Consider the following 20,586-nt stretch of genomic DNA (forward strand, 5'->3'; position numbering starts at 1 on the left):
TGTACCAAGCTCCCCACCTAGGGCAAGGTTATGGAAGAAAATATTATATTGATATCCCTTTCCCCTCTCCTACTACCAGCAACTCCCAACCCCAGCCCAGCCTGGCTTTGGAGCCCTCTAAGTAACTGGGCTAAGTAAGAGCTACCAAATTTGAACTTTCAATCTCCTTGCTTCCTAACCTCAAGTGCCAGGATTATGGGTGTGTGTGATATCTGGCCCAACTATATTTATTTCTCCTTTCTTTTTAAAATCCCACCTTTTCTGAAGCTAGATTGTCTGCTTCTTAACTGTGTGGCTTTAGTATGTCACTTACTCTTTATACCCCAGTTTCCTGTTCTGTACAATGGGGTTGCTTCATACCTCCCTCAGTATTTTGTGATGATTAAATGCTTTAATATGACTGAAGGAACAAGAAAAGCACCTTCCGATTCATTACACATGGGTTCAATAGCAGTTTCACGCTGCAGGGCTGGATCAACGATCTATTCTCGGTGGTTAATACACATGGGTTCAATAGCAGTTTCACGCTGCAGGGCTGGATCAACGATCTATTCTCGGTGGTTAATCAGCCACACTGTTCTGAGTTTGCAGTCTAGCACCTACTTTGGGGCAGCTCAACACCACCTTTAACTCCAGCTCCAGGGGATCGGATGCCCTCTTCTGGCCTCAGAGAGTACTGACACTCTTGTGTACATACCCACACCAACACATACACATAATTAAAAAAAAAATAGTCCAGCAGTGATGGTGCATGCCTGTAATCCCAGTACTCAGGAGGCAGAGGTAGAGGCAAGGAGATTTCCATGAGTAGTTTGAGGCTAGCCTCGTCTACGAAGCAAATTCCAGGACAGCCAAAGCTGTTACACAGAGGAACGCTGTCTCAGAAAACAACAAAACATGGGCTGGAGAGATGGCTCAGTGGTTAAGAGCACTGCCTGCTCTTCCAAAGGTCCTGAGTTCAATTCCCAGCAACCACATGGTGGCTCACAACCATCTGTAATGAGGTCTGGTGTCCTCTTCTGGCCTGCAGACATACACACAGACAGAATATTGTATACATAATAAATAAATAAATATTAAAAAAAACAACAAAACAAAACAAAAACCAAGCCAAAACAAAACAAAATACCCCACAAACCACTCAACCAACTAACCAACAACAAACACACAAACAACAAAAACACTCTTTTAAAGACCAAAACCTAAAACATTGTTTTATATTACTATATGCTACATGTGTATTATTTATGAGCAGATACATATATGTTGGAAGCATGTGCTTCACTCCCAGGAATACTTGCTCCAGAAGGTTTGGCCATCAGGTCCTATAGCAAAGATGAAGATAGACAGCTTCATCCGTGGAGCCTACTTCTGAGTCCACGGAAAAGATTCAGACAGGCATGCGCAGAGGGCTGCCAAACCAACAGAACCCAAGGCTATGTCTGCCCGGGATTTGGCCTCTTGGAGATTTTTTTTTTTTTAAGTTTTCCACTTCTGGAGTAAAATGCCAGATTTTAATTAGACAAAAGCTGAGATACCATACAGTTTCAGGCTGGATTTAAGGTGAGGGGTGCCCTCTTGTGGCCTAATGGTGTCTGTCTCTTTTTGTATGCAACCTCTGTTTCTGCTCTTCAGGACAGACCTGGCTGATGTGAAGGTCTCACTGGACACCCCAGAGCTGTCTTTCCACCTTCGGACACCAACACATGCAGTCTTTCTCTCTGACGTCTTGGCCCACTCAGCCCTCTTTACGGTGTCAGAGTTTACTCCAAGTTCTCTTCCTTCCATCTACAGTTTCTTCCTCATGAGAAGTCAGGCAGAGAGCAAAGGTAACGCCTGGAGTTTTAGGGCGTCAAATTCCAGCCTAGGTACTTGTGTGTGTGATATTGAGCAGACTAATTTATACCTCTAAACCCCACCACTTTTGCAAGTTGGCATAACAATACCAACCTCATAGCACTGCAGGGACAATTGAATAAGGTATGCCAATAGTAACCTATTAATACCAACACATGACATACACTGAGTAAATCATGTGATATATTAAGTAAGTCAGGATATAGTTTCTAGCTAAAGAATTGGAAATGGGTTATTAAAACTAAGATGTACAACTTCCCCTAAATGTAACTCTAGCTAATGTAGTGAGCCCTATCCAAAAGCTAGCTACGGTCAATTCACCCAAGTTCTATAGCTCTCAGTAAAAATAACAGCCAGTAGCCATTCAACTTTTTGAGCAAGGAGACCGACTTCACATTCCTCGCCAACCTTTTTCTCAACAGTCCTTAAAGGAAGATTTCACTATTATTCCCACCTTCCAGATAAGGAAACTAAAACGTTAGATGTGTAGGGGAGACAGCTCAGTTGATAAAGTGCTTGCCACATGATCAATAAGGGTTGGAGGTCGGGTCTGCAGCATCCATATAAAAGCCAGGAGCCACAGTGCCACATGTAATGCCAGTGTTGGGGGCAGATTCCCAGAGCGCATGGGTTAGCCGCTACCCTAGCTGAACCTTGGCGCTTTAGGTTCATTGAGAGATTCCATCTCTAGTTAACAGGGTGGAGAACGCTCTATGAAGGACACGCATCCTGACCTCAGGCCCCCCAAGGAAGTGCACGTGCCCATACAAACACACGTGTACGAAAGAGGTGCTAGCTAGCACTCTGCCTGAGGGTTTGCAGCTACGGAGTGTCCAGGCATGCCCCCTGCATTGCAAGGTAAGTGGCTGGACCCCAGAGTCTATGGTTTATCCACATATTATCTTTAATCTTCAAAATACCGTGAGACATAGGTTCTGTTCTGTCCCCTGAATTTGACAGACGAAAAGGAAAACCAAAGACAAATGCACTGCACTGCTTTCTTCAAGGCTGCACAGCTAGGAAGTTGCGGAGTCGGGATTTGGCTCTATGCCTGACTACAAGCCCCACATTTCCAGCTTCCTACTCGATTGCTCATCCCTCAGTGTATTTACAGTGAGCATCTTAGCTAGTGTTACTGTCGCTGTGACAAAGGGTCACGGCCAAAGCAATTTGGGGAGGGAAGGGTTTATTCGGCTGACACTTCCACATTGCAACCTGTCGTTGAAGGAAGCTAGGACAGGGTCTCCTCAATCAGCGCAGGAACCTGGAGGCAAGAGCTGATGCAGAAGGAAGGACACTGCTTACTGGCTCGCTCAGCCTTTCTAACAGAACCCAGAACCACTAGCCCAGGAGAGGCCCCACCTACAATTGACTGAGCCCTCCCCCATCAATCATTAATTAAGAAAATGTCCCCCAGGCTTCCTCATAGTCCGTCTTAAGGAGGCATTTTTATCAATGGAGGCTCTCTCCTCTCAGATGACTCTAGCTTGGGTCGAGTTGACATAAAACTAGCCAGGACAGTGATATAGAGCAAGCACAAATTATACTAAGATGATTCAGCAACAAGGGTGACTTGGTTCCAACACCCACAAGGATTCAAGCCCGTAGAAACCGATTTTCATAATAATGGCCAATATCTCCTGGCTCGAGTTAGCAGTTCTAGGTTTATTGTTTTACTGACGCCTACCAGAAACCTGCGACGTGGGTGCTATTATTGTTCTTACAAGTGAAGAAGGGAGGTACAGAATTCTTCCAAACCACTCAACTAAGCTGTGACCTGGAAACTGTAGTTTCAACTGCCCAACACTGGCCGGCTCAACAGAATGATCACTGCAGTTAAGCTTCAAACCTGAGCCTAATTAACATATCAAAGCGAACTTGACCTCCCTGCATTCTTTAGTCCCTATAGGCACGTCAGCCATTTGTCCCAGGTTTGAAACCTAACAGTAGCCACCCTCTTTTCTTTTTCACTATTATTTCTTCCCTACTTTCTCTAGCTTCGGTTCCTCGGTGAGCCCTACCATTATAATCTAGGCTCCGCCTACTAGGCGGTGCTGTGACCGAAGAACCAATGGAAAGAGTCAGGATCGCCTCGGGCTACGCCCCCAGGCGTTGACCCTGCTAGATTTGTTCCGGTGCCAGAGCCTATAAGAAGATGACGCACTCATTGGCTAACGCCATCAGAGAGGCGGCTGACAGGGGGTGTTGTCCGCAGGCGCTCGAGCGATGCGTTTTGGGAGTTGTAGTCTCGGAGACCTGGTTCCTAGACTGGCGCCGTCGGGACTCCTCGTCCCAGCATCCCCCGCACGAGCCTGGGAGCACTTCCGCCCTGCTGTGAAGTGGGTGTCTCGGTGGGTGAGTCCGGGTGGCGGATCGGGTGCCCCTGAGAGTCAGGCGCTGAGCTGGAGACTTAGGAGATGGTGGTACCCTGGGGGGGGGGGGGTGTCTGGGAAGGTGAGAGGGGAAAGTAGCGTGTGTGTGTGTGTGTGTGTGTGTGTGTGTTTGTGTGTGGCGCGAGGAGGGGTCTGGGAAGGTGAGAGGGGAAAGTAGCGTGTGTGTGTGTGTGTGTGTGTGTGTGGCGCGGGGAGGGCAGAGGATGCAGCAGCGTCTGGAGATGGGTCACCGAGGGGTCGGTCCGAAGAGTGAGTTGGAGGAGCCCTCAGTGAGGCGGGTCTTACAGAGGTCTGCAGGTGAGGTGGAAGGGATGGGTTTTTGCCGCGTAGGAAAGTCACCTTAAGGTCTGGAGAGCACAGGCAGGGAGAGAGGATTCCAAGGGCCCAGTCAAAGAAGTGAAAAGGCCCCGAGCCGAATGAAGTCTGACCTTAAAATAGTGCTTCATTCTCCACACCCAAGTTCATGTCATTTGTGATGGGACTCGCTTTAGTGTTCAGCCCCAAACCTTTGCTTCTTCCCTCATTCCTGATGGCAGTGAAAAGGCGTCTTCATCTACTGACCCACCCACTTCTGACCCACCCACCCACCCTCTACTGACCCACCCACTCTCTACTGACCCTCCCACCAGCTTACTTGTTTAACCAGTGGATTTCTCCTGCATTCTTCCCCATCCATGCGGGTTTCACATCTTGCCTTTTCTTTAGTATCTCCTAAAATCACCTCTGCCTTCTGAGGGTCTCTGCAGAAGCGTCCACGTTTTTGTTTCTCCAGCTCTGACAAACACTGCAGCCAGTGCGATCTGTAGCACTCAAGTCGGACTGTATTTTCAGTCCCCCAGCTTGGGATCCCGAACTGGCGTGCAGTGCGTGTTGAAGGAAAACGTGGTATTAGAGTTTTTATAACTCCCTTTGCAGCCCACTTTTCACACCCTCCACATTCTGGGGCTGCCAGAGTTTCCCCCATCTTCTGGGTGGGCCATTTGGTTCTCCACTGTTCTATATCCTGTCTCTCTGCTGGGGCATCCGCAGGACGGCTCATGTCCCTTTGTCCAGCTCAGAACAGTAAACACCTAATGTAGACCAAGCAAATGAGTAAATGCCTGGCGAATGCGGGCTGGCGATCGTCAGGGTGAGCTTTGTTAGCCCAGGCTTGAAGATGCTATGGACTTCCACAGCATGGAAGAGGCAGAAGCGGATCTCGAATCTCTCTTCTCTCTCTTCCTTGATGTCTTTTCTGTCTCCCATAGCATAATTCTAGCAGGTCTGAGACTGTATGGCATGATGAGGAAAATGATGGGAGAAGACTGACTTGGGCCTATGTCCAACCTCTGCCACTCGGTGGTTCTCTCTCTTCCTCTCGGAAGCTCAGTTTCCCTCTGTCCATCACAGCTGGATCGTCCCTTGGTAAGGAGCCATTTCAGTCAGCACACTGTCTTTGCATAAGCTCCCAAGCACAGCTGGGTTTTCCAGCGTGAGCCTGAGACAGAAGATCGACTTTGGCATGGGCTAATGCTGTAGGAAAGCCACCCCGCTTCCATGGGGTGACAAGAAAGGCTCACGAAACTGGAAGCAGGCAGAGAGTAGAAGAGACGCAGCGCTCAGCACCACATGCCCTCTCTGGAGCGGACTCGGATGGATCAACTCTGAAACGTAGATAGTGTCCCTTCTCTCTCGCTCTGCTCTTTGTGTGACATGGGAGTTACAGGTTAGTGACGCTCAGCTCAGCACTAATGGCCTTCCACTTGCTTGCCTGGAGGATTCCTTGCAAATATGGATGGAAAATCCTGAGATGTATTTAGCGCCAATAAAAGACACCTCTTGGTGACCTGGAGATATATATTCCTGATGCCTCAGGACTAGTTTGCCCCTGCCCAGCTGTTGATTGACTGTGTTGACCTCTCTTCCCCCACGGTAGTCCATATGAAGAAGATTGATATATATATATATATCTCCCAGGGGTTTATTTCTATTTGAAATAAACTTTAAAGATTTTGAGGATCTCTTCCCCAAAAGATGTTCTAGGCTCTGGCTTTGGGACTGGTGGCTGCTCTTGTCGGATGAATGTCCCCTTTGTGCAGGAGCATGGGAGTCTTTGCTTGCTGACTTGCTTTCTGTCCCAGCTATTGTTGGATCTGTAGATCCCAGTACAATGCTGAGCACATAATGGGAACTCTGTGAGTGCCTGACAGCTTAGTCCTTGTGTGTGACAGTGACAGATATGTGTTTGGATTAGTGTCTCAGGAAAAATGTGTTTTTACAAAAAGTTATGAAATGTTGATTCTTTTTTTTTTTTTGTTTTTGTTTTTTTTTGTTTTTTTGAGACAGGGTTTCTCTGTAGCTTTGGTGCCTGTCCCGGAACTAGCTCTTGTAGACCAGGCTGGCCTCGAACTCCCAGAGATCCGCCTGCCTCTGCCTCCCAAGTGCTGGAATTAAAGGCGTGCGCCACCACTGCCCTGAGAAATGTTGATTCTTTAATGTAAATCATGGACATTCTAGACTTTTGATATAACAGATTCATATATTTAATACAAGGCAACAAAGTTATTTAATGGCTCTACTGTTTATCATATATGAGGTGCTGTTCTGGCCTTAGTGATACACTGTAGTGGCATTGTCCAGTGTGGAAATAGGTGACTGCAAAGCTTGGGTGATCGTTTATGTCAGGGGTGTGTGTCAGCTGGGACCAGGATCAGGGATGAGGGTAGGGCATGACAAGGGCGCCCCCAGGAATTCTTCCTGAAGGAAGTGACAGAGGGATGAGCCTGGAGTAGCCCAGTGGCCATGCGTTTTTCTCCGAGCATCTTCCTAAGTACGTGGGCATCTTTATAGCCAGTCTCTATATTTTTTTTTTTTGTCACCTTTGCCTTGTTTCTATACAGCCTAGTCAGATGACCCAGAATGTTGTCTGAGGTTTCTGTCCTGCCCAGTTCCTACAGTCGTTAAGTCCCCCCCAAAAATCGCACAGCGGTCTACATTAGTTATAAACTGATTGGCCCATTAGCTCAGGCTTCTTATTAACTCTTATATAGCCCATTATTAGCCCATTATTCTTGTCTGTGTTAGCCATGTGGCTCAGTACCTTATTCAGCAGGGCAGTCACATCTTGCTTCTTCTGTGGCTGGGCCAGGGACTGCAGAAAGAGCTTCCTTCTTCCCAGAATTCTCCTGTTCTCATTGACCCGCCTTTACTTCCTGTCTGGTTGTCCCACCTATACTTCCAACCTGGCTACTGGTCAATCAGCGTTTATTTAAAATATAATTGACAGAATACAGACCACTGTCCCACACCACCAGAATACCAAATGCCATTGTCCTTCTCCTCTGGGTTCTGCTGTACCATTCCAGCTTAGATGTAAACAATGGTCTCCTTGGGTTGGGCATGTTTTATGTCATTAGATTTGCCACAAAGAACTTTTCTAAGGGAACCCAGTGTGGGTGTCATCAGGGAGGCTGTTCTCTCTTTCTCTCTTTAGATGCCAATATGCACATGTCCCTACAATGTGTTATAGAACATGGTGTCAGGGAAAGATAGAAGTTGAAGAGAAAAGAACTCTTTCGACGTGGACAGGAAACCGATTGTTCTTAGTCTAGTTTGCTCCTGTCCTCAGGAATTCACTGTCTATAACTTCATTGTTCGCTGTGCTCCTCTGGGGGCTGAACACCGTTAGATCCTTCGGAAGCTGTGGTCTGGGCATGATAGGGTGATCATGGTTGTAAGGGGGTGCCCAAGGTGCCACGGAAGCTGTGACTGAGGACAAGCCCTGTGTTAGGGACTGGGAAGGCCCATGGAAATGTGCAGTCTAAGCAGAGACCTAGGCAGGTGAGGAAGGGCTGCAAGTGGCTCTGTGGAGGGTTCAGAGGGCAGTGGGGAGGAACTGTGGGCTGGGCAGCTGGAGCAGGTAGTAGTCAGGTGTTGTGTAGAATGGACTGGGCATGAGGGTGAGAGCTGGAGAAGGAGATGGCCTGGTCATGCATTGGAGGGCAAGTGCAGGATGGGTGTGGTGGTTCTGTGGCCTGGTGTGGTGGTTCTGTGGCCTGATGTGGTGATTCTGTGGCCTGATGTGGTTCTATGGCCTGGTGTCGTGGTTCCGTGGACTGATGTGGTGATGGTTCCGTGGACTGATGTGGTTCTCTGGACTAATGTGATGATTCTGTGGGCCAGGCTTACACATTCAGCTGTGTCCCGAAGGATGGAACTTGGTGCTGTCTGCCTGTAGAGTGAGCTAGGTGCTGGCTTCGGAGCCTGATCAGTGTCTCATTCCCTGCTCTTTGCAGAGGAGCATCTCTGCGTCTTTCTGTGCCTTCCACAGCTGGAGTGTTCGAGAGAGGTGAGAAAAGCGATGCTCCTGGTCCTCTCGCTCACTCTGCTCTTTGTCTTTCCGCCTTTGCAGTCCTTCCCCAGGAGTCCCTTGAAGGCCACATTGCCAATGCAGGAAGTCACTGGATGAGTTCAGCCCAGCTGAAGTGAAGCTCTCAGGCCCAGGGATGGCTGTGGCCTCGCCCCCACCAGAGCTTGAAGACATCCTGATTGTGAATCTGCAAGAGGACTCATGGGGCTCAGACTCCAAACCCCAGAAGGAGGTCCATGGCCACGTCCCTGGCCCCGAGGTTTCCCGCCGGTGTTTTAGACAGTTCCAATACCAGGACGCAGCTGGACCCCATGAGGCCTTCAGCCAGCTCTGGGCTCTCTGCTGTCGTTGGCTGAGGCCTGAGATCCGCCTCAAAGAGCAGATCCTAGAATTGCTGGTTCTAGAACAGTTCCTGTCCATCCTACCCAGAGAGGTGCAGACCTGGGTGCAGGCACGACACCCTGAGAGCGGGGAGGAGGCTGTGGCCCTTGTGGAGGATTGGCACCGAGAGGCCTGGGCTGTCGGGCAGCAGGTGAGCCTCATAGTCTGTTCTCTGAGAAGCTGGTTGACAAGGTGGGGGCCTGGAACTGAGTTAATAATTGCCCCCAAATCACAATAATAGTAATCATTGAGTAACTGCTGTGTACCGAGCCCTGCTGTATAGTAGTTAGTATTCTAAATGCTTGACTTGTGTTAACTCATTAAATCCTGCCACAGCTTAATAAGGTGGGTCGATACTGTTAGCCAAATTTTACTAGTGAGGATATGGAGGCAAAGAAAAGATAGGCAGTTGGTTCAAAGTCACTACCTACTGGATTGTAGAGCCAAGATCTGCACTTGGAAAAGTAACTAGACTGTGTATAACACCATTGAAACTGCCTCCCAGCACATACAGCGTGCCCACATTTGATAAATGGGATTGAAATGAGGAACTAGATAAAGCCCACACGCCTACCACTACCTGATTTTGACAAAGAGGCAACAACAACAAACAAACAAGCAAACAAACACCCCATATTGGCGAAAAGACAGCTGTCTTAGTTGCTTTTCCATTGCTGTGAAGTGATACCATGACCATCGTTGGGGATGTGCGGTGGTAGACATGGTGCTAGAGCAGTAGCTAAAAGCTTCCATCCTGTTTGGCAAGATGGACGCAGAGAGAGAGAGAGAGAGAGAGAGAGAGAGAGAGAGAGAGGCTCTAATGTGGGCTTGAAACCCCCAGTGATACAACCTCCAAGGCCACACCTTCTAATCCCTCCCAAACAGTCTCTAACAACTGGGAAGCAAACATAAGGGCCTATGGGGGCATTCTCAATTGAAACACCACAGCAACATCTTTAGCAAAGGATGCTGGTCAAACTGGATAGCTTGCTGTAGGAGAACGAGCTTGATCCCTAACTCTGCCCAAAATGCCACTCCACAAGGATCCAAGACCTCAACATAAGACCTGATAGCTTGGATCAGATAGAGGAGAAGGTAGGGAATATGCTTCAACTTGCAGCACAATCAGGACTATCCAAACAGGACCCCTGCAGCACAGGTGTTAAGATTAGCACTTGACATATGGACCTCATGGCACTAAAAAGCTTGTACAGCAAAAGGACATCATCATTTGAGCAAAGAGACAGTCTACAGAATGGGGGAAATCTTTGCCAGCTATACCTGACAGAGGGTTAGTATCCACCATAGACAAAACAAACAAACAAAACAAAAACCACCCTCAAAAATTAAACAAGAAAACACACAAAACCCTAAGCAACAAACAACCAGACAAAACCTAATTAAAATTTAGAGCATGAAATTGTACAAAGGATTCTCAGAAGCAGAAATACAAACGTCTGAGACATTTTTTTAATGTTCAGTATTCTTAGCTATCAGATAAATGCAAATTATAATTCATTTGTGATTTCATCGTAGCCCAGTTAGAATAGTTAAGATTAAAACAGCAAGCTGAACAATGGTGGCACACACCTTTAATCCCAGCACTCGGGAGGCAGAGGCAGGTGTATCTCTGTGAGTTCGAGGCCAGCCTGGTCTGTAAGAGCTAGTTCCAGGACAGGCTCCAAAGCTACAGAGAAACCTTGTCTCGAAAAACCAAAAACAAACAAAATGAAACAGAAAGATCAACAACAACAGAAAACAACTGGCAACAAATGGTATCCTGGATATGGGGAAGGGAAACACTGTTAGTGGACACATGAACTGGTGTGGCCACTCTGGAAATCAGTGTGGAGGTTTCCCAGAGCTAGACGTAGATCTACCATGGGATCCAGCATATTCCTGAAGGACTGTATTCTGCCACAGTAATACTTTCTCACCGTGTTTATTCTGCTTGCTTCACAATGACCAGGCAATGGAAACAGCCCAGGTATCCTTCTGACCGTAACGAAAATGCACGTATATAGAGTGGGATATTATTTAACTGTGAAGGAAAATGAATTGTGGAATCCACAGGTAATGGATGGAGCAGAAAGTAATCATGTTGAGTGTTGTAACCCAGACCCAGAAAGTAAGGAATGTCATCGAGTCTAGACATGCAGTTTCTGTGTAGCTCGTGACCACTAAAGAGGCAAACGGGCTTATGAGAGGCTTATAAATTACATTTTCATTTCCCAAAATTTTACGTAATTTGTCTCTGGGAATCAAGAGCACTTTGAATACTGATCACCTGCTTGAAATATTTGTACAGCCTCCCAGAATAGTGTAAATGCTGATTCGTTTATTAAAGTCAGTCTGGTAGCTTTCTCATCGAGTCTGAAACTCTTTTTTGAACCTTAAGAGTCTGTTAACCCTGGAACAGATTCAAACACAAAATAACATTCCCGACTCACTGAAGGGACCTGATTGAACTGATGACGGAAGTTCTGACTTCATATGTAGGGACTGGAGCTGTGTGCTGAAGACTGCGGGTCCTCCGGAGCAGTTCAGGCGTGTCCGAGCTCCCGGCTGCCGCCAGTGGGTCACCGCTCTGAGGCACAGCACCGGAAACAGTGGAATACACATCCTGGCCTTTCCAAGATGAAAGAGAGCGGTCAGTACCAAGGCTGTGGGGACATGAGAAAATGAGGCCTTTCCTCCCAAGGGACAGGCTTGGGATGTGGGAGAAAGGATGTGCAGGATTCAAGGTCCACGATAGGACAATGTCTGATGGATGTTGTCATTGAGCTCTGTGGGTACCACACTAGCTCTATACAGTTACACAGAGGTGCGGGCGTGGCAGTGGGTGCGTGCTGCTCATAGGGTGGGGACAGGTACCTCACACGTGGCACACTGAAGACAGCTTAGGACTCCCAGCTTCTAAAAGGAAAGTCTAAGGAGAAGTGTGCACTGGGCATGGGCTACCCCGGCTTGACCCCGTGTGACCTTTGGGAAGCTGCGTCTTGGAAGGAAGTGGTTTAGAGAACGGAAGCTCATGTCTCACAGGGTTCTTCTCTTCCCCAGCAGTCCTCACACCCCAGGCCCCAACTGTTCCAAAGATGGGGAGCACTGGCGATTGGGAGGTAGCAGCCAAGTCCCAGGTAAACTGCTGTTTCCTCTTCCTGTCATCCTCTGCCATGCTTCTTCCCCGTGGCCTCCCCTAGCAGAGGGGTATAGGGCATAGGGTGTTAGCCTTTGCCCCACTGGGCCTGCTGGTGCTCACTGACCATGATGCTAGCTCCACACATGGCATCGCTGAAGTGTCCTGATCTTTCTTAGGCCTGGTCAGGTTCCCGACTGCTTTTTAAAAGTGTCAGTGACGTTTAAGGTCCTTTCTGTGTGTGCCATAGGAGGCCCTGAACCCTGGTAGAGGAGTCAAGGAGGACCCCGCAGGAGATGACCGTGGGAATGGTGAGTGTCTGGGGAAGGAAACTGCCCTGCTTCAGGGCCTAGCTTGCCCATTTCTGGCACGCCTCCCCTCAGAGCCAGAGCTCTGCACCCCTTAGCTTTCAGGGGAGGAAGAAGGCTGGCTCTCTCCCTGCCTTCTCTCCCGCCTTCTCTCTCTCCTTGCCTTCTCTCCCACTTCTCTTTCTCCCTGCCTTCTCTCTCTCCCTGCCTTCTCTCTCCCCCATCTCTCTTCCCCTTCTTTCTCTCCCCCTTCCCTCTCTCCCTCCTTCTCATTTTTCTACCCCTTCTCTCTCTCCTTGTCCCTGCTATCAGAATTTGCTTCATGTTTAGTGTTGTTTTGTCCTATAGGTAAGAGTGTCAGTGGAGGTCTGACGTTTCCCAGCAAGAGAGAAACACGCACATACACACACCCCCTGCACTTGCTCCTTCCTTCCAACAATGGAGTTGAGTCTGGTTGGGTTGTTTGAAGTCCTGCGTTTGTCATTTGTGGATCTGTACTGGCCACCCTGTTGTATGATGTATTTCATACCAACAGCACAGCAAATGAGGAGCCGGCAGGTCCCTTTCGTGCTCAGCGAGGTGGTCCTGATGCTTCTAGGCTCCTTTCTCCAGGGTGATCAGTACGGGACTTTCTCATTGGCCTCTTTCAGGAGAAGGGCGGGAGTTTCCATGACAGTGTGGAAAAGCACAGACCAACAGGTCGTTTCTGCTCAGTGTGTCTGTTCTTCCTTTTGCATAGCAGTTCCAGTTTCAAAGCCAAGTGTCACCTCCCAGCATGAGCGAGGACCAGAGGATTTGGGCCTGAGCCTTCTAAACTGTGGGAACGGGAGCCCTGCAGATCATAGTGTGGACAGTGAGCCAAACAAGCCAGCGGAAGCCGCAGCCCAGGAGGACTCCAGGGCCTGGGAGGAACAAGGCGACGGGGAGGATGTGAAGGTGTCAGGTGTGCACTGGAGCTACGAGGAGACCAAGACCTTCCTGGCAATCTTAAGTGAGTCTCCTTTCTCAGAAAAGCTCCAGACTTGCCACCAGAATCGCCAGGTGTACCGGGCTATTGCGGAGCGGCTGAGGGCACGGGGCTTCTTGCGGACTCTGGAGCAGTGTCGCTACAGGGTCAAAAACCTCCTACGGAATTACCGGAAAGCCAAAAACAGCCACCCGCCAGGAACCTGCCCCTTCTACGAGGAGCTGGAGGCCCTGGTGAGGGCTCGGATGACCATCAGAAGAGCCACCGCTGGGCCAGGAGAGGCTGTGGCCCACCACAGGCTGGATGACAGTGCCGCTGAGATGGATGACCAAGAGGAGGGCAGCTGGGAGCCTGAGGAGGCCACAGAAGACTGCAATGGTCCTGGCCTGGCCACCAAGGAGTCTCTTCAGGGTCCCAGGAGTGCAGGGGGCCCAGCTCTGCTCCAGAGCCGCATTGGTAAGAAAATGGCGTGTAACTGGATGAATGTCAGCCAGGCTGCGGCTTCCCAGGTTAGAACTCAGACTAGGAGTTGTGTCAGTGACGCTAGAGTAAGGTGCCAGGTCCCTGGACCACCCTCAGGCTCACACTCTCTTCTCTAGTGGCCACATCTGGGTATAGGAGCAATAATTCTAAAGCCTTGCTAGACCTGGAGAGACCCCAGTTGCTTCCCTGAGTGTCACTGGTGACTCTCCTAGGTGGCACCAGAGCGAATTTTTTCATGTCCATAGGTGTGTTTCTCTAGTGTGTGTGACAGCAGCCCAGTAATTCCCAGTGTGTTTGGGTTAAGAGAGAGTGAGGGAAATAGTAAAGCGTAGGGGAGAAGCTCACAGTGTGGACTTGAGAATCCTGGTGTTGACAAACACACCTCTTGCAAAGAGACAGTCACTGACATCCATGAATGAAGCGTCTGAAGCCTCAGGAAGGAACAGTCTGGGCTCCTGCTCATGTTCATGGCCCCTCATCCTGCCCCAACTCCCATGCTGCCTCCTTGGGTTACGTGACTTACCTGCACCGGAATGGAGTCTGGATTACGGCGACCAGAGAGGGAAGGGTGTCCTCAGCTGTAGTCTGTCACCTGGTTATTGACGGTCCGTTCATGTCTCTGGTCCGTGGGGATTCTCAGATTCCATGTTAAAGAATTCACAGAGGAGACGAGATGTATTCTGAAATGAATACAGGGAGAATCTCGAGGATCTCAGTGACTTATTGGCTGAAGCCAAGGGACTGGCTCCCTTGATGCCATTGCTAAAACATGGCCACTTGTTTCTCCCTTGAGAGGGTGAGAGAGGATACCTTGGCTCATTTTCCCAGCATACCCCCGAGAAGCAAGTCTGTTCCCAAGTACTTGGACAGTTTCTGAGACCTGTGTTCTAGGGATCTATCAGTCAGGTGATGCTGGTCTTAACCTCTGAACTCTTCACTTCGACAGCAGGTGTGCACTGGGGCTTCGAGGAGACCAAGGCCTTCCTGGCAATTCTCAGTGAGTCCCCCTTCTCTGAAAGGCTTCGTACCTGTCACCAGAACCGCCAGGTGTACCGGGCCGTTGCAGAGCGGCTGTGTGCGCTGGGCTTCCTGAGGACTCTGGAGCAGTGTCGCTACAGATTCAAAAACCTTCTTCGAAGCTACAGAAAAGCCAAGAGCAGCCACCCACCAGGAACCTGCCCCTTCTATGAGGAACTGGACTCACTAATGAGGGCTAGGACGGTGATCAGGGCCATGGAGATGGCAGAAGAAGCCAGAGGTCTTCCTGGATCTGGACAGAGTGGTACTGAGCCGGATGAGCAAGAGGCCTGGGCTGAGATGGAAGATGAAGATGCCATTAAACTTCTGATTCCAGATCCCCAAACTCCAGACACAGGTGAGCCTGGAGTCTGGGTGTTGGCAGAATCTGCAGCCAGTACAAAGAGGGGAGCTGAAGGGACTGAAATCTGCACAATACATCCCAAGACTAAGTTCTCAGCACCAAGGAGGCTCATTTACCCCAGGGGGACAAAGGGCAGGGAATAGGAGACAAAGACAGAGGGTAGAGATGAGGGAGAAGGGAAAAGGAACAAGGGAGAAGGGAAGGGATATTTGCCCCAAGGGACAAAAGACTGCCTCTGGATGGAGAGGAGACAGACATGGCCCATAGGCCACAGCAGTGAAGGGGAACCCCATTCGGTTTATTTTGATTGGGCATGTTAATTAGATGAGCCAAAGGGGGCTTCTGATTTCTGAACTTCAATACTTTGATAGCTGGACCTTGGTGGTCAGCCTCAGGAGGAAGAAGTGGCCAAATAAGGGAATAGACTTTGGCGACCAGCATTAGGGATGTAATTTTAACAGTTTAGCAAGGCAGACGGAATCGGGGAAAGAGAAGGCTGGTCAGAGCCGTGTTTGCCATGCTCGGGCCTACTAGAGTCCTTCAGGAACCAGGTATATTATCTTTATCTCTGAGCGAAAAGAGGGAAGGAGATCAAATAGGAAAAGAATGGTGCATTGCCTAGATCCTGTCATCTCTGATTTAGTGTTAATCCTGCACACAAGGTGGCCAGTCTGGCTTTTACCATGGCACGTCTGGGTAATTATGGAACAGATTCAGTCTTGTATGACACAGGATCTGTTCAGTGTACTGGAGGGCGCTATGAGCTGATTAGTATTGGGTACAGACTTGAGAGGAATGGCCGAGAAGGGGAGCCAGGCTGAATGGTTGCCGGGGTGGGATTACTGTATTCCAGAACACTCCTCAACTTTTCAGAGTGAGAAGCACACATGTATCCAGAAACATAGTAACATTTATAAGCTGAGGAATATAAGATTCAAATCTGTGTTAGCCAGATTTCACACTACACAATACAGGTATGTTAATGCTAACCAGTGAACGAACAAAAAACTTCTATTTCTGTCAGTTCTTTCAGGTTTTGAGCTGAAGCATACGGATGAAGACCGAATTTTAGAGCAGGACGTTTTTGGGGAGTTGCCTGGAGCATTCTCAGAGTATCCCACAGACGCCATTTGCCGGCCCCATGCCTGGGGGGAGGACGACAATGAAGATGAAGGACCATGGCGGAATGCGCTCCCATGGGAAGAGTGTTCCTCTGAGGAGGACTTAGGAAAGCTCATCGACCATCGAGGTCTGTACCTCACAGAGAAGCCCTACAAATGTCACACACGCATGAAATGCTTCACTAGGAACTTCCACTGCGTGGCCCACCAACGAGCCTACACGGGTGAGAAGCCCTACAAGTGTCCTGATTGTGGAAAAGGTTTTAGTGACTGCTCCAACCTCAGTACCCACCAAAGAACCCACAGCGGGGGAAAGTCCTTTACATGTGGGGAGATTCGGAACAGCTTCAAGCAGGGCTCAAACCTCCCGGAACATCGGAGGCTCCACTCGGGAGGAGCTCCTGACCTGTGTGATGTGTCTGGGGAGAACTTTGGCGACAGCCCATCTTTTAGTGCTCGCTGGAGAAACTCTGCATGGGAGTTACCTGAACGTCCTCAAGATGTCAGCATGATAATCAGTTCTCCTGGGCCCTGTCACACCACCTCAGGGGAGAAGCTGTTCCCGTGTCCTGAGTGTGGAAGGTGTTTCTCTAAGAGCTCTGCCCTCATCAGTCACCAGAGAATCCACACGGGCGAGAAGCCGTATGAGTGTGGAGAGTGTGGGAAGAGCTTCAGTAAGGGCTCCACCCTGGCCAACCACCAACGGACGCACACTGGCGAGAAGCCGTACAAGTGTGCGGCCTGTGGGAAGTGCTTCAGCGAGCGCTCCAAGCTCACCACCCACCAGAGGGTCCACACGGGGGAGAAGCCCTACCGGTGCCTCACGTGTGGGAAGTTCTTCCGCGACCGCTCCAACCTCATCACTCACCAGAGAATCCACACGGGCGAGAAGCCGTACAAGTGCAGGGAGTGTGGGAAGTGCTTTAACCAGAGCTCCAGTCTCATCATTCACCAGCGGATCCACACCGGGGAGAAGCCCTACAAGTGCACGGAGTGCGGCAAGGACTTCAACAACAGTTCCCACTTCAGTGCCCACCGCAGAGCCCACGCTGGGCGGAGAGCACTGTAGGCCGCACCTCCTCCCGACTGAAGAGCAATAATGCGTGTTTATGTCTCATTGTTACTTCTAAAACATGCGAGAAAGAAAGCTTCCAATGTCTAAGCTTGGTGTATACTTAGAGGTGTTTTCCTGGTAAAATTCAGGTCATTTAGATGTGTGTTACACCCACAGGGATTGTGATTTGGAGGTACTTGTCAAGTGTAATCTGGTTTGTCCCCCCTCACCACCACCATCACAAAACCCCTCTAGAATCATCAGGCCGTCCTTACATCTGTCTGTGGAGAGCTCAGTTGGTGTGCGAGGCGGATGGATGGTGTAGGGTGAGAGTTGAATCTGTGGCCCAGCGTGTTGACTCTACGTCCTCGCTCTGCTTCTCACTGTTCTTGTCCTTGGTAGTGTGCAGCTGGGGTGAATCGTCACAGAGAAACCTTGGGACTTCATGGTGAGAGCAGGAGTAAACTGAGGACCGGTGCCCAGGACATTCACGGCAGGGTCGGCAGCGAGCGGGGCAGCAGTGGCATCGTGGCAGAATCAGCAATAAGAGCAGCAATAACTGCGCATTGAACATTTGCTTTGAGCCCCCGTAGCAGTCCTGCTTCCCAGAGTAGAAAACGGAGGGCTGGGCAGGTTGGGTGACTGCATTGACCACACGTCTAAGAGTGAGAGGGGCAGAATTCGTCCAGACTCATGTGTCCCCGGAGTCTGGGCAGCTGTGTGCCTCACTGAGCCCTCTGACAGGGAGGCAGGTATCTAGTACTAGGATGGCAGAATATGATGACCAGCGAGCATCCCCCTCTAACGAATACAGAGGCTGAGAGTTCCTGCCCACGAAAGGAGTTGGGATGTTCAGAACTGGTGAAGCCCTCTGTGTAAGGCTGAGCTGGTGGGCAGGAGTCCGCCTTTAGAGTCGTGGGTGAGAGACGGAGGTAGGCTGGAGACGGCCGTGTCTCCAGGGGGACAGTGCTTTGGTGAAGAAGTGGGTCCGAGGGTCCTTCTCCCAGGTCAGTCCTGCTTCTCATAGGCTTATAAGCCTTGCCAAGCAGCTTCCCCTCCCGTCCCGTCACTCCTGCCCTTTGGTCTCTCTGACTCATTGTCTTCATTTCCAGTCCTGATGCCAAGCCCGAGGTGGAAGGCGTTGACGCCTTGTCCTCTACAGAGAGGGCTTGGGAATGGCTCCGTTTTCTAGGTTCTCAGCGCCTGTTCGGCTGGAGTCCTCTTGTCCCAGGCTGCCGAGTGTGGTCACGCAGACCAGCGTCTCACACAGACAGGTCAAGTCACAGAGGTTCATGCACAGTGGTTTTGTTTGTAGCACTTTGGCCTCTAGACCTTTTCCTTAGATGGGTTTAAAAGTGTTGACCAAGGGCCTTGTCTTTCGTGGATTTTAAAGGAAGATGACTTTCTTACAGCTGTGTGTGACCTTAGGGTGCTGTTCATATCCCAGTTATTCTATGAATAACTGAATAACTTCTGCTTACCTTAACTGGCTTATGTCTGAGAAGCAGTGGTCATGGGATGATCCCTGACTATAACCAGAAAATGCCAATAGCTGCATAGAAAGATATGTAGAATACTCTAAGTCCAATAGGAGGGGTCCTGAAGGAGAGAAGAACATTCTAGAGAAAGTTACCAAGGTGTGAAATAGCATGGGTTTCAAGTGGAGGTAGAGATCCAGAAGGTCTGTAGGGGTTGGGATGGGGTGGGGGGAGTGGCATCCAAGACTGGGGCAAGGTCATTCTAGACGTAGCAATGCCCCAGGCTTTTTCCTTACACCAGTTGGAAGCTTAGCTGGGTGGGTCCTCAATGGTGCTAATCTCTGTCAGTTCCAGCCTCTCTTCCAGCACATGCCTTAGCTGTAACATTAAATCGCCAAGTGCTTTTTTCCTCTTCAACCGTACATTTTGTATTTCTTTCTGTCTCCCTTGCTGTTTTTCATTGTAGCCCCGCATAAGATTACTGGCACTAACTTTACCACAGGCACAATGTTATGCTGTCTTGAAATATTCCTAAAGAAATCAGCTCGTTACTTTTAAATTTAGCCTTGGGCAAATTCTTAGAGCATGGGCAGAAGGTATCCAGGTTCTTTGCCAGAATATCATCCAAATGGTCTCATAGCCCAGTTGCTAATAGACCTTATTTTCTTCTGAACCCTCTTGAGCTGGGCCCCACGGTCTGCATGGCTCCCAGCGCTACTATTGCCCCAGCTCTTAACTATGATGGTCAACTAAGGGTTGCTTATAGCATTCAACCTCAAACAAAGCAAAGTGAGCAAACTGGAATTGTGTGAGGCTATAGAGCAATGAAAGCCAGTGATGTGCTTCCTCCAGCAAGGCTCTGTCTCCTAAAGGTCCCATCACTTCCCCCAGCACCACCATCTGAGGGCCAAGTATTCAAATACCCAAGCCTCTGGGAACATTTTTCATCACCACCACAGTCCCATATACGTGGAGCTTAGATGACAGACTCAGGGTGATGTGTTTTTACGTGCATTGTCAAAACTCAACAACCGATTGGAGCTTGAATGTCACTGCCATGTCGCTGGTTGGGTTATATGGCAGGGTTGGAGTTAATAAAAGAGGTGAGGGTTTGAATTGCTACAGTGGCTCTGTTGAAGAGAAGAGACCTTGCCAGAGTTTCAGAGGCAGCAGGAGAAAGTGAAGTGTTCTTGGTGACTGGATGGAGCATGCATCACTCTAGACTGGGGACATGGGGAAGGGATATAGACATAGGTGAGCAGAAAATGTAAGCTTAGTTTGACACTTCAAATGCTGGGTCCCTAATGGACCTTTGAGTAAACAGTTCATTTGTATATTTGAGCCTGAAGTTGGGGGGAGAGGTTAGGCCAAGAGAGTTGTATATGTGGGCACGATAGGCAAGCTCCCAAGGAAGGGGTTATGCTCAAAGTCAAAGAAGTATTGTGCTTAAGACGACTCCAGAAACACCAAGATGTGAAGGGAAGCACCCCTCAAAGACAGCATGGGCCACACCCACCTTGCTCTTGTCATCTTTGGGCACTGCCTCCCTTGCTGCAGATCCCTGACTTTAGTGTAGTCTTGAGCTTTCTGGAAGCTTTGATGTGAAGAACCGAGCTTCCTGTGGAAGTGAAATGGCCCCCCAGACTTTGTTCGGGTGCCAGTCATTCCTTTGCTGTTGG

At 49.5% G+C, this 20,586-nt stretch overlaps 1 protein-coding gene across 7 annotated transcripts; it reads left to right on the forward strand.

Moving 5' to 3' along the window:
* Nucleotides 1–4,196: 4,196 nt before the first annotated feature.
* Zscan20 (zinc finger and SCAN domain containing 20) lies at nucleotides 4,197–19,537 on the forward strand. 7 transcript variants are annotated; one of them, XM_041653001.1, is made up of 8 exons: nucleotides 4,197–4,212; nucleotides 8,641–9,130; nucleotides 11,479–11,629; nucleotides 12,040–12,116; nucleotides 12,366–12,426; nucleotides 13,163–13,846; nucleotides 14,820–15,248; nucleotides 16,279–19,537. In XM_041653001.1, the coding sequence occupies exons 2-8, from the start codon at nucleotides 8,735–8,737 to the stop codon at nucleotides 17,442–17,444; spliced, it is 2,964 nt and encodes a 987-aa protein (XP_041508935.1). In that variant the 5' UTR covers nucleotides 4,197–4,212; nucleotides 8,641–8,734; the 3' UTR covers nucleotides 17,445–19,537. The 7 variants fall into 7 exon arrangements, with proteins under 7 accessions (XP_041508935.1, XP_041508934.1, XP_041508941.1 ...); XM_041653000.1 differs by lacking the exon at nucleotides 4,197–4,212 and adding an exon at nucleotides 5,185–5,654; XM_041653007.1 differs by lacking the exon at nucleotides 4,197–4,212 and adding an exon at nucleotides 5,185–5,654 and having other exon boundaries at nucleotides 16,288–19,537.
* Nucleotides 19,538–20,586: the final 1,049 nt, after the last annotated feature.

This window comes from Microtus oregoni, unplaced genomic scaffold (genome assembly GCF_018167655.1).
Source record: "Microtus oregoni isolate MIOR12 unplaced genomic scaffold, Mior012 000005F_ref0000423, whole genome shotgun sequence".
NCBI classification, from domain to species: domain Eukaryota; kingdom Metazoa; phylum Chordata; class Mammalia; order Rodentia; family Cricetidae; genus Microtus; species Microtus oregoni.

What these genes read in the sequence shown, in the direction of transcription:
- Zscan20 (XM_041653001.1), top strand. Translation starts at nt 8,735, where the DNA reads ATGGCTGTGGCCTCGCCCCCACCAGAGCTTGAAGACATCCTGATTGTG. An exon ending in CCTGGGCTGTCGGGCAGCAG is followed by an intron (nt 9,131 to 11,478) that starts GTGAGCCTCATA and finishes CTTCATATGTAG; the next exon opens with GGACTGGAGCTGTGTGCTGA. An exon ending in AGGAGATGACCGTGGGAATG is followed by an intron (nt 12,427 to 13,162) that starts GTGAGTGTCTGG and finishes CCTTTTGCATAG; the next exon opens with CAGTTCCAGTTTCAAAGCCA.